General features: G+C 48.6%; 1 protein-coding gene across 1 annotated transcript in view; it reads right to left on the bottom strand.

Moving 5' to 3' along the window:
- Window positions 1-13,532, bottom strand: part of DIAPH1 (diaphanous related formin 1) — a 172,089-nt gene that overhangs the window by 94,212 nt on the left and 64,345 nt on the right. The window contains 2 exon segments of the mRNA XM_029913745.1: window positions 3,408-3,524; window positions 11,945-12,063. Coding sequence (XP_029769605.1) covers window positions 3,408-3,524; window positions 11,945-12,063 — 236 coding nt within the window.

Below are 13,532 nucleotides of genomic sequence, written 5' to 3'. Positions count from 1 at the left end.
GGTGCAGGAGGGGGCTCTGGGTTTGGGGGGGCTCAGGGCTGGGGCAGGGGATTGGGGTGTGGGAGGGGGTCAGGGCTCTGAGCTGGGGATGCAGGCTCTGGGATGAGGCTGGGGATGAGGGGTTTGAGGTGCAGGAAGGGGCTCGGGTGCAGGAAGGGGCTCAGAGCTGGAGCAAGGGATTGGGGTGTGGGGTTGGGGCGTGGGTTTACCTCGGGCGGCTCCTGGTCAGCGGCGCAGCGGAGGTGCTAAGGCAGGCTTCCTGCCTGTCCTGGCACCGCGGACCGCGCTGCACCCCAGAAGTAGCCAGCAGCACGTCTGGCTCCTAGGCGGAGGTGCACAAGCAGCTCTGTGCGGTTCTCACCTGCAGGCCCCCCTTCCCTCTCCACAGCTCCCATTGGCCGGGAACCAGCCGGGAACCAGCCAATGGGAGTATGGAGCTGCTGCTCAGGGCAGGGGCAGCACGCAGAGCCCCATGGCCTCCCCGCCTAGGAGCTGGACCTGCTACTGGATGCGCTTCCAGGGTGCAGCGCAGTGTCAGAACAGGTAGGAACCAGCCTGCCTTAGCCGGGCAGCACCGCCGATGGGACTTTTAACGGCTCCTGACCAGAGCCACTGCAACCCAGTGCCTGGGTCACAACCCGCAGTTTGAAAACCACTGTGGTAGAGGATATACACAGATACAGCCCGACACTGCTGGGGCCAACTCACCTCATTTAAATGTACTTGGTGGTATTATACCAGAACAGAAGTCTTCTGGCAAGGGATTTTCTAACAGATACCAAAAGCCATAGAACACAGTCAACTTTAAGTTGTCTGTCACTGTCTCCTAATGACAAATCAGAACCTTTGGCCAGGTTATATTAGATGACTGTTTGGGTCTCTATGGAATAATCTTTTCATGCCCACCTCTAAGTACCAGACTGAATACAACCTAGAGCATTTGGGAAACAGCAAAAAAAAAAATCAAGCTGTTCTTGAAGCTGCATTAGCTGGTATCAAATTGTCCCAGGGAACAAGTTTAGCTCTAAGGGAATGTTTACACTGCAATTAAGACACTCGCAGCTGGTCCGTACCAGTTGACTTGCAGGGCTATTTCACTGAAGTGTAAACTTCCAGGTTCAGACTGGAGTCTGGACTCTAGGACTCTGCGAGGTGGGAGAGTCCCAGAGCCTGGCCTCCAGTCCCTGGGACCCTGCCACCTCACAGGGTCCTAGAGCCTGGGTTCCAGTCCAAGCCCAGAAGTCTACACTACAATGAAATAGCCCTACACCCTGAGCCCACAAGCCCAAGTCAGCTGTCAAAAGGCCAGCTGTAGGTTTTTAATTGCAGGGTAGATAAACCCAAAGACATTTAGCCAGGTTACACTTTTGAGAACCATATCTATGGCAGTTGCTGGATCGTTAACAATTTTTCACAAAGCAGGAGTCTAGTTTTGCTTGTTCTAGAACAGTCTCTCTCAACCTTTTCAGCCTGGAGAACCCTTATCTGAAGGCAAAAATTTTTGCAACTCCCTTACATTTAGTATCAAAGAAAAATTTTTTTATCAATGATAACAATAAGTCTATATAATGTGTGTGTTGTTTCAGGAGATTGACAGAGAATACTTGACCTTGAAGAGTAAAGGTATATGGGGAGTAAGTTTTTCTTTGCTTTTAGCTTCTAACAAAATTTTCAATCTCACAACATCCTGTTTACCTTTTGTAACCCTCCAGGGGGTCACAACCCAGCAACTGAAAACACTGCTCTAGCACCATTAAAAGGCAATCCAGTCGTCTGAAGCTCTATCAAAGGATTCAGTTTTGGTTTTGTTCTCTTATATGAAACACAAAGTGCCTCCCACAAGATTCTCTGCCATCTTCTCTCCAGTTCTGTTGCAGAAATAATCTTCTTTGGTTGGATAAGCCTAAGAAATCTTGCTCTCGCGCCAGATGGTTCTTTGGTTGAAGAACCATCTACTGAACCATTTGCTGAAATAGGTAGACTGGCCAGTAGCTTCCACATCTATTCTCTGCAATTTTGTGGCAACATCAGAGGATGTGAAAAAACAGTTCAGGCAGGTGTGCCAACAAATGAAGGTGGTGTTCAGACTGCTTCTTTCCTTTAGTATAAACTTACATTGTTTTCTTCTCTTGCTTTCCCTATAAACTCTTGGAGCTTTTTCAAGGTCAGTGTTGCTTGACTGATGTCGATGTTCCACTCTGTGGACAGCTGAGTACTCTCACATTCTAGAACTGCCCACCACAACCGTGTAGTGTCATAATCTTTGCAAAGGACACGTTTCCATTTGCAGAAAAGGATTTCTTAGACATTGTCTGTTTCTCAGACAGTGAGGCATCCTCTTTGAACAAGCTAGGTCAGAGGCCCAACTCGTTTTATTCTGTGTAGTACACTGCAATCCCTCATCTTCTGCCTACCCTGGGGCTATCAGAACTTTCTAAACTCTGCCTTCTATGCAACCTCCAATCCTTTTTCCCCCATGATCATTCCGGCCATACTGGGTCAGACCAATTGTCCATCTAGTCCAGTATCCCATCTTCCAACGGTGGTCAATACCAGAGCTTCAGGAGGAGCATACATAACAGGGCAGTTGAAGTAATCCATCACTGTCTTCTCCTCTCAGCTTCTGGCAGTCAGAGGTTTAGGGTTGCCTTAAGCATGGGATTGCATCCCTGACCATCTTGGCTAATTGATGGCTCTATCCTCCATGAACTTATCTCATTCTTTTTTGAACCAAGTTATACTTTTGGACATCACAATATCCCATGGCAATGAGTTCCATAGGCTAATTATGCATTGTGTGAAAAAGTACTCTCTCGTTAAACTTGCTGCTTATTAATTTCATCAGGTGACCCCTGATTTTTGCATTGTGGGAAAGGGTAAATAACACTTCTCCACTCACTTTTTCCATACCATTCATGATTTTTTTCTATCATATCCCTCCACAATCATCTCTATTCAAGATGAACAGCTCTAATCTTTTTAGTCTTTCTTCATATGGACGATGTTCCATACCCTTGATCATCCTTGTTGCCCTTCTCTGAACCTTTTCCTGTTCCACTATATCCTTTTTTGAGATGTAGCTACCAGAACTGGACACAGCGTTCAAGGTGTGGGCATACCGTGAATTTATATAGTGACATTATCACATTTTCTGTCTTATTTGCTATCCCATTCCTAACAGTTCCTAACATGGTTAGCCTTTTCAAATGCTGCTGCGCATTGAGCTGAAGTTTTCAGAGAACTATCCATGATGATTCCAAGATCTTTCTCTTGAGTGGCAATAGCTAATTTAGAACCCATCATTATATATGTGTAGTTGGGATTATTTTTTCCAAGAAAGTGCCTGTTTCTCCCACACACTGCCGGAATCTCTTCCAGCAGGCCCAGCACAAAGCTCCCCTCCTTACCTGGCTTCATAATCGTTGCGGATCAGCAGAAGGTGCTGCAGGATGGACAGGAAGAATGGCTCTGCTTTGGAATCCTTTACTGTATTGAGGAGAATCTGGAAGACTTCACTGAAATCAGTGAAGAAAGGGTTAAGGAAACAAAAGCGTCTCTGGGGAGACATCCTGGTGCTCTACTTACTCTTTTGCTCTGTAGAGGAAGGCATTAGCCCTTCAAAGTACTATCCTCAAAACTTAATCAGTGCATATTCCCCTCATACAGAAAGCTTAGCACGGAGAAAAGGGAAGAGGACACACTGCAGGAGACTGGCCCAAAATGGGACTCTAATTCCTTCTCCCTGAGCCTTTCTAAAGCCAAACCAATATTTGGTAGGTGACATTCTAATCCCTGATTGGAGTGGTGGTAGAAAAAGGGAGGCTGTTGGTAGCTCATTCATTCCACGCCCACAAGATGGCAAGTGTCTAGTTTCGCTGTACCCTTCCCTTATGCACCCCCAAACAGTATCCCCAGTCTCCACTTTGGGGATGAAGGCAAAGTCACGTCTCTCCCCCCCCCCCCCCAGTAACATCTTTCCCATTATGCAATGACCCTTTGGCTCCTTCTGCTTCAAGAGTCCCCTTTTCTCCCTCAGATCAGCCAACCTAACCTCCCTGGAAACTAAACAAATCTACGTTTTTTAAAAAAAAGAGGGTGTTGATGGGAAGAACAAAGATTAGAAATCCATTTCTTTTTTCCATCATTCATGGGGTGAGACATATGAACAGGACAATTTATTCGGTGTGGGGGTTTTCTGTTTGTTTGTTTTTTATAACATTTTCTAGGAGAAAAACAACACAAAGGTGTATGCAGCATCACAGGTGCAGAGAACTGTACAAATTACGCAGCCCACTCACACCCCCATGTACAAGGAGTGAGCCCTTAGTCTCTGGGCCACAAGGCATGCTCACTAGAGGGGAAAGTGCAAGCCCACATACATAGAGACATACAAACTCCTATTTCTGGCAGCCCCCAAGGCATCTTTACCTTGGAGGAGCACAAACAATCCTGTTGCATGTGGCCAGAAACCCCAATTCAACCTGCTGATTAGAAATTCTAGTGCCTCTTTGTGTGTTAACACCACAGCCAGTCCTAATGAATGTGACAAAGTTCCTCCTCTATCTTGGTGGGTCCTGCACTTATTGGAGGATTTTCTTGCCTCAGAGATTCACCATGTGGGTTGGGGAACAACCCAGAGACCTTCCCCTCTGGAAGAACCCGTAGTCCAGGTTAATTGGGAGGTTTGGGGGGGAACTCGGGCCCACCCTCTACTCCGGGTTCCAGCCCAGGGCCCTGTGGACTGCAGCTGTCTATAGTGCCTCCTGTAACAGCTGCATGACAGCTACAACTCCCTGGGCTACTTCCCCATGGCCTCCTCCAAACACCTTCCTTATTCTCACCACAGGACCTGGTGTCTGATAACGCTTGTGCTCCTCAGTCCTCCAGCAGCACACCCTCTCACTCTCAGCTCCTTGCACCTCTTGCTCCCAGCTCCTCACACTCGCACCACAAACTGAAGTGAGCTCCTTTTAAAAAACCCAGGTGCCCTGATTAGCCTGCCTTAATTGATTCTAGCAGCTTCTTCTTAATTGGCTCCAGGTGTCCTAATTAGCCTGCCTGCCTTAACTGGTTCTAGCAGGTTCCTGATTACTCTAGTGCAACCCCTGCTCTGGTCACTCAGGGAACAGAAAACTACTCATCCAGTGACCAGTATATTTGCCCTCTGCCAGACTCCTGTACCCCACTGGTCTGGGTCTGTCACATATCCCTCCCCCCTGCTCAACGCCAAGGGGTTGGGCAGCTTGGGACGCCAGACAGTGCACACGTGACAAGCCATCGGCGTTGCCATGACGGCTCCCTGCTCTGTGTTGCACACGGAACTGGAACGGTTGGAGGGATAAGAACCATCTGGTCACCCTTGTGTTCTTCTCTTTGTTCCGCTGCATCCATTGAAGAGGGGCATGGTCGGTCACGAGGACAAATCTGCGCCCGAGCAGGTAGTAGCGCAATGTTTCCATGGCCCATTTTACAGCGAGGCATTCTCTCTCCACCACTGCATATTTTTGTTCCCTTGGAAGGAGTTTCCAACTGAGGTATAGAATTGGGTGTTCCTCCTCCCCGACCATCTGTGATAGAACGGCCCCCAACCCTACTTCCGATGCATCCGTCTGCAGGATAAACTCCTTGGTGAAATCAGGGGCTATCAGTACGGGGTTACTGCAGAGGGCAGTCCGTAGGTCTGTGAATGCTTCCTCTGCTGTGTCAGACCATCTCACCAGATCAGGTCCACGGGCTTTCACTAGGTCTGTCAGGGGGCTTGCCCTTGTGGCAAAGTGGGGGATAAATCGTCGGTAATACCCCACCACACCTAGGAACGCCCGGACTTGTTTCTTGCGACTTGGTCGGGGCCAATTTTGGATGGCCTCTAACTTGTTCACTTGGGGTTTTACCAAACCTTTTCCCACAATGTAGCCAAGTTATTTGGCCTCTGTAAACCCTACAGCGCACTTGGCAGGGTTTGCTGTAAGGCCAGCTTGCCTGAAGGTATCGAGGACTACCTCCACCTTCTCCAGGTGGGTTTCCCAGTCTGGGGTATGAATGACCACATCGTCCAAGTAGGCAGCAGCATAACTGTTATGCGGGCGTAACAGCTTGTCCATGAGGCGCTGGAAGGTAGCTGGGGTCCCATGTAGTCCAAAAGGGAGGACAGTATATTGAAAAAGACCCTCTGGTGTAGAGAACGCAGTCTTTTCCTTTGCATCTTCTGCAAGGGGAATCTGCCAGTACCCCTTTGTCAAGTCTAAGGTAGTCAAGTACCGGGCATTACCCAGACGGTCCTCTAGCTCATCTATGCGAGGCATGGAGTAGGCGTCGAACTGGGATACTTCGTTTAGTCGCCGGAAGTCGTTGCAAAATCTTGTGGTGCCATCAGGTTTGGGCACCAGCACGATTGGGCTGGACCACTGACTGTGGGATTCTTTGATGATCCCCAACTCCAGCATTTTTTTTACTTCTGCTTTTATTTCCTCCCTTTTTGCCGCTGGCACCCGATAGGCCCTCACTGTTACTCTGGCCCCAGGGTTCGTGACGATGTGGTGATATGTCCCGGTTTTGTCGAGAACACATCTTGGTTCCGGAAGATCATCTCAGACACCTCATTCTTCTGGCCTGGTGTTAAATCGGGAGACACTCTCACCTGTTTGGAAGGCTTGTTTTCCTGGGTTAGGTCTTTTTGGACCGTTGTGCATGCCTCTTGTGCATGCCAGGGTTTCAGAAGGTTAACGTGATAAATCTGTTCTTGTTTTCTGCGTTCTGGCTGCCGCACCTTGTAGGTTACTTCCCCCACGGGTTCAACCACCTCATAGGGCCCCTGCCATTGGGCCAGAAGCTTTCTGCCGTGGGTACCAACACCATAACCCGATCCCCTGGTTGGAACTGTCGCACTTTTGCCTGGCGATTGTAATGGGTTCGCTGGGCCTCCTGTGCCTTCTCCAAATGTTCCCGTACAATAGGGGTAACCCGGGCTATCCGGTCTCGCATCTGCATTACATGCTCTATTATATTTCTCCCTTCATTGGGTTCCTCTTCCCAGATCTCTTTGGCAATATCTAGTATGCCACGGGGATGACGTCCGTATAATAACTCGAAGGGGGAAAACCCAGTTGAGGCCTGAGGTACCTCCCGGATAGCGAACATAAGGTAGGGTAGTAGGGTGTCCCAATCCTTCCTGTCCTGACTTACCACCTTCCTTATCATAGCCTTGAGGGTTTGGTTAAACCTTTCTACCAACCCATCAGTCTGCGGATGGTAGACCGAAGTTCTCAGGGTCTGTATATGGAGCAGCGTACAGAGGTCCTTCATTAGCTTCGACGTAAATGGGGTTCCTTGGTCGGTTAATATCTCCTTCGGTAGCCCCATTTGGGCAAAGATCCCCACCAGCTCTTTGGCTATAATTTTAGAGGCCGTGTTCCGCAAGGGGACGGCTTCTGGGTAGCGAGTAGCATAGTCCAAAACAACAAGTATATATTGGTGGCCCCGAGCCGTCTTCTCCATGGGTCCCACTAGGTCCATGGCTATTCGCTCGAAGGGGACCTCTATGATGGGAAGGGGTACTAAAGGTGCCCTCAAGTGGGGACGGGGACTGTGCAGCTGACACTCCGGGCAGGAGGCACAGTACCTCCGCCCTTCTTCATGTACTCCGGGCCAGAAGAACTGTCGTAGGACTCGTGCCAGGGTCTTCTCTACCCCCAAATGCCTCCCAAAAAGATGACTATGAGCAAGACTTAATACAGCGTTCTGGTGTTTTTGAGGTACTAGGATCTGCTGTACCTTCTGCCCCTGTACTGGTGCAACCCGGTATAAGAGATCCTTCTTCATTATGAAGTAGGGTCCTGGTCCCTGGGTTTTCCCTTCCACGGGGACCCCATCTATTTCAGTCACCTCCTTCCTAATGTTGACATACCTTGGGTCTTCTGCCTGGTCCCGTCCAAAATTTCCTCTCCCAGGGCTAATCTGCCCAAGACTAGGGGCCCAGTCTCTGTTGCCTCTACTGGTTCAGAAGCATTAGAGTGGGGGTCAGACTCAGGTGCTTCTCCCTCCTGTGTGGCCTCCTTTTCAGCTGCGCGGGTCCGCCTACCTACAAGAGCGATCCTCTGGCTTTGGGTCAGTATTCGGGTTCCCAAGGCCTTAGCTGCCCTTCTTTCCCTTTTTGTCTTTCTACCCTGTCTGGGAGTGGAGAACAAATCTGGGGATATTTCAGAGAAGATTGGGGGTTGACAGTCTGCTGTGGATGCCTCACCAATTTTAGGATCCCCATCTTTCTCCAATCCCCCTACTGGGAGTAAGTTTCCAAACCCTGGAAAGTCCCTCCCTATGAGCACCGGGTATGGGAGTTTAGGGACTACACCTGCTGCTACCTCAGTAGTGTTCCCTTGGATCTCGATTTTTACTGGGATGGTGGGTAGTAACTAACTGTCCCATGGACACATGTTATCCCCGTTCGTTTAGCCTGCAGCAGCTGACTATGCTTCACGAGCTTCCCTGAGATAAGCGTGATAGCACTCCCCGAATCAACCAGTGCCGTGGTCCCTACCCCATTTAGTTTCACTGGTCTGGTATACATATGTGGGGTTAGTGAGACCCCCACAAGGTGGATTAGGAAGCATGGATCTGCCCAGTTCCCCAGGTTAGACTGCATAGGCTCCTCAGCATTGGGACACTGTGCAGCTATGTGTCCCCACTCCCCGCAGGCATAACATCTGTATGGAGCCCTAGGCGTTCTCTGGTCTCTTGGTTTGGGCAGTCTAACATCATGATCCTCTTCTCCCTCAGTGCTTCGACTTTTTGTGGCCTCTGATGGGCCTTCAGCCTCTCTCTTTTTCCACCTGGGCCCTCCTGGTGGCCCAGTCACCCGAACTTTAGAGCTTGGTGCTGCTAGTTTAACCTGAGGTGCCTCTTCCTTAACTGGTCGGGTCAGCTCCCTCGCTGTCCTTCACCTCTCTACCAGGGCGACAACCTCGTCGTAGGTGGAGGGTTCGTTCTGGCTTACCCAGGCATGAAGGTCTGGTGGTAGTCCCCTCATGTATCGGTCGATGACCAGAACCACTAGTATCTCTTCTGGACTCTGGGACTCTGTTTGCAACCACTTTCGTGCGAGATGGATGAGGTCATACAATTGGGACCGTGGGGTTTTGTCTTCCTGGTACCTCCAACCGTGATACTGCTGGGCCCGCACTGCTGTCGTTACCCCAGATCTGGCCAGGATCTCTGCTTTCAGCTGGGGGTAGTCTGCCGCAGCCTCTTGAGGCAGATCATGGTAGGCTTTCTGGGCCTCCCCACACAGGAATGGGGCAAGGATGCCAGACCACTGATCTCAAGGCCAGGCCTCCCGTAGGGCTGTCCTCTCAAAGGCCAGAAGGTATGCCTCTACATCATCCTCCCGTGTCATTTTCTGCAGCCAATGGCTGGCCCGTATGAGCCGCGTCCCACCATGGCCGCGATTCAGCTCTGTAAGGGACTTTACCTGGTTTACCAGTTCCCACAACATAGCTCGGTCTTGAACAGCCTGGTCCATCAGCAGGCGATTAGTCTCTTGCTGCAGCTGCACTGCCTCCTGTTGGGCAGCTGCCTGGAAACGGGTAGCCTCCTGCTGGGCCGCCGTAGCTTGTATCAGTGCCCGCACTATGTCATCCATTGTGGTGAAAAAAAATAAACCCTCTCCCTTTTTTTTGTTTGTTTTTTGTTGTTGTTGTTTTTTAAATCACCCTCCTTCTTCCGCTGCGCTGTGCACCCCAAGATCCCACTCCTGACACCAGTGTGGCAAAGTTCCTCCTCTATCTTGGTGGGTCCTGCGCTTATTGGTGGATTTTCTTGCCTCAGAGATTCACCATGTGGGTTGGGGAACAGCCCAGAGACCTTCCCCTCTGGAAGAACCCAGAGTCCAGGTTAACTGGGAGGTTTGGGGGGAACCCGGGCCCGCCCTCTACTCCGGGTTCCAGCCCAGGGCCCTGTGGACTGCAGCTGTCTATAGTGCCTCCTGTAACAGCTGCATGACAGCTACAACTCCCTGGGCTACTTCCCCATGGCCTCCTCCAAACACCTTCCTTATTCTCACCACAGGACCTTCCTCCTGGTGTCTGATAACGCTTGTGCTCCTCAGTCCTCCAGCAGCACACCCTCTCACTCTCAGCTCCTTGCGCCTCTTGCTCCCAGCTCCTCACACTCGCACCACAAACTGAAGTGAGCTCCTTTTAAAAAACCCAGGTGCCCTGATTAGCCTGCCTTAATTGATTCTAGCAGCTTCTTCTTAATTGGCTCCAGGTGTCCTAATTAGCCTGCCTGCCTTAACTGGTACTAGCAGGTTCCTGATTACTCTAGTGCAGCCCCTTCTCTGGTCACTCAGGGAACAGAAAACTACTCATCCAGTGACCAGTATATTTGCCCTCTACCAGACTCCAGTACCCCAGTGGTCTGGGTCTGTCACATGAAGAAAAACAGCATGTGCCACTTTCCAGGTGACGAAGGTTTCAGCTTCAGTCTCCTGTTAGCAAGGAGGGATCAGTAATCAGCCCTCACCCCTCCAAACAAGGCCTGGACAACCAGCATTTGGCATGACTTCTCCAGCCTAAGTTCTCACTAATAGAGAGATCAACTCTGGTAGGGGATTTTCCATGGCACCTGACCTCCAGTTCCTGAGCTCACATCTTTCTCTCTAGGATGTGGAAAAGTTGTTCAGGCTCCTGACAAAATACCCATCATATCTGTTCCTAAAAACTGGAAGTAATGCAATGGTAGAGGCGCAGCTACACATGGCAGATGCTATACCTAAGGGATATATATGTATAAAATGGGGACATTCCCTAGTACAAGGCTTGGTATGGTTCTGTCTAGATTTTCATTCCATGCTGGATTGATGAAGGAAAATACTCTACTTTGTTTTTGTAAAGCAGCAGTTGTTCCAGGTGCCCTCTGGTGGCAAAATCCAAAATATATTTGTTTTGGTAAATGTCAGTAAACATCAATTTCACTGGATAAGCACAAACTGACAAAAATATTTCCATCAATAACAGAAATTTACAGATAGGCAAAGTAAGAAAAATGCTGCTTGAAAACTTATTAGAGTTTGATATTTACTTTGTATATTTTAGAAATAGAAATTAATGGAGATATCCCATCTCCTAGAACTGGAAGGGACCTTGAAAGGTCATCGAGTCCAGCCCCCTGCCTTCACTAGCAGGACCAAGTACTGATTTTGCCCCAGATCCCCAAGTGGCCCCCTCAAGGATTGAACTCACAACCCTGGGTTTAGCAGGCCAATGATCAAACCACTGAGCTATCCCTCCCCCCAACATTGATATTCAATGTTGACATTTTGTGTTTTAATCTCAACGCCTATTATCACCTGACCTTCACATAATTTCCCATAACTGTGAAAATTTAAATAGATAAAAATTAAAAATGCTGAAAAATAAACCAATATTATCCATCAAAATTATAAAAAATAAAAATCAAGTTCTGCCACGCCTACTTATTTATTGCACACAAAACAGGGACAGACAAACTACAGTGTCCATAAAAAGTCAAGTCTGAACAGACATCCGAAACTAACGTTTCTGGAAGCGTTAGACAAGCTGCATCCTGCAACCTCGCAAATGACCAAGGTCTGGTCTTCCCTTTTTGCTAATAAACTGCCAAATCCCTAGTAGAGGATCAGCATACCTGCCTGTGCTTCGCTCACTCATGTCTTCAGACTTTGCCTGATGGATCAGTGGCATCCTACAATGTACTGGGCAGCTCTGACCCAAACAAGCCATGGAACCCATCTGACCATGATGACAGCAAGATGAGCTTGGCCCAGACATTACTTGACCAGAAGAAAAACCATCAACCTCAGTCCCTCTCCCTACATGGAGGCAGGGATGGTACAAAGACTGGGGCTAAGAAACTTCCTGGGGATACTCCTGCCCCAAACGCAACCCCTGCCCAATAAGCAGCAGCAGGATATTCCATTTCAATGCGAATGTCCTCAAGGCGGCTCCTGAGGTCTTCAGAATCCTCCTCACCATGTTCTTCAAATACACTCAGCTGCACCTTCAGTTCCTCATTCTCCAGTTTCCGCAGCTCCTGCCAAGAGCATGAGTACATCATAGAGAGGCCATCAGAAGCTATACAGACTCTGGTGGGGTCACTTGAGAGCACACAGTTTTTCAGATGGGAGCTAAACAAGGGCTACATTAGAGCACAAAGGAATGTAATGAGGGGCCAACATACATTAATGTGCAAACAAGTCTGCTGGAAGCCCCAAGAGAGCACAGGCCAGCATGGAGCCACAGATAAGAGACCCACCAGTGATGATAAAAATTCACAGTCACAAGAAGATAGGATCATCATACGCTCCAGGAAAGTGCACAGTAACATGGACAGGGCCAGTGCACGCAAACAGCAAAGGGAATGTGATCACCGTCCAACTGACCCTGGGATGCTGGGTAACTAAGAGAGAGGAAACACTGACCAAGAACAGGGCAGCAATACAGCCCACGTCATTCCTGCAGCAAGGGTTTGAACATAGAACAGCCATACTGGGTCAGACCAATGGTTGGTTTAGCCCAGTATCCTGTCTTCTGACCATGGCCAATACCAAGTGCTTCAGAGGAATGAACAGAACAGGCAATCAAGTCATCTATCCCCTATTGTCCACTCCCAGCTTCTGACAGTCAGAGGCAAGGGACACCCAGAGCATGGGTGGTGTATCCCTAACCATCCTGGCTAATAGCCATTGATGGACCTCTCCTCCAGGAACCTATCTAATTCTTTTTTGGATCTCGTTATAATTTTGGTCTTCACAACATCCCCTGGCAATGAATGCCAGAGACTGACTGTGCATTGTGTAAAGTACTTCTTTTTGTTTGCTTTAAACCTGCTGCCTATTAATTTCAGTGGGTGATCCCGGGTTCTTGTGTTATGTGAAGGAGTAAATAACATTTCCTTATTCACTTTCTCCACACCATTCATAATTTTATAGACCTCTATCATATTCCCCCCTTAGTCATCTATTTTCCAAGCTGAACAATCCCAGTCTTTTTAATCTCTCTTCACATGGAAGCTGTTCTAATACCCCTAATAATTTTTGTGGCTCTTCTTTGTACTTTTTCCAATTCCAATATATCTTTTCTGAGATGGGGACAACAGAATTGCATGCAGTATTCAAGGTGTGGGCGTACCATGATTTACATCCTGGCATTATGATTTTACTGTCTTCTTATCTTTCCTTTTCCTAATGGCTCCTAACATTCTGTTAGCTTTTTTGACTGCCTCTGCACATTGAGCAGATGTTTTCAGAGAACTATCCACAATGATTCCAAGATCTCTTTCTTGACTGGTAACCGCTAATTTAGATCCCATCATTTTTTATGTATGATTGGGATTACATTTTCCAATGTGTACTACTTTGCATGAATTTCACATGCCCAGTCATCCAGTTTTGTGAGATCTCTTTGTAACTCTGCAGTGGACTTAACTATCTTGAGTAATTTTATGTATCAGAGGGGTAGCCGTGTTAGTCTGATCTGTAAAAAGCAACAAAGAGTCCTGTG

This window comes from Terrapene carolina, unplaced genomic scaffold (assembly GCF_002925995.2).
Source record: "Terrapene carolina triunguis isolate 2854851 unplaced genomic scaffold, T_m_triunguis-2.0 Scaffold838, whole genome shotgun sequence".
In the NCBI taxonomy this organism is placed as follows: domain Eukaryota; kingdom Metazoa; phylum Chordata; order Testudines; family Emydidae; genus Terrapene; species Terrapene triunguis.
Note: the sequence above shows the minus strand (reverse complement) of the source record. Positions and strands in the feature narration are given on the sequence as shown.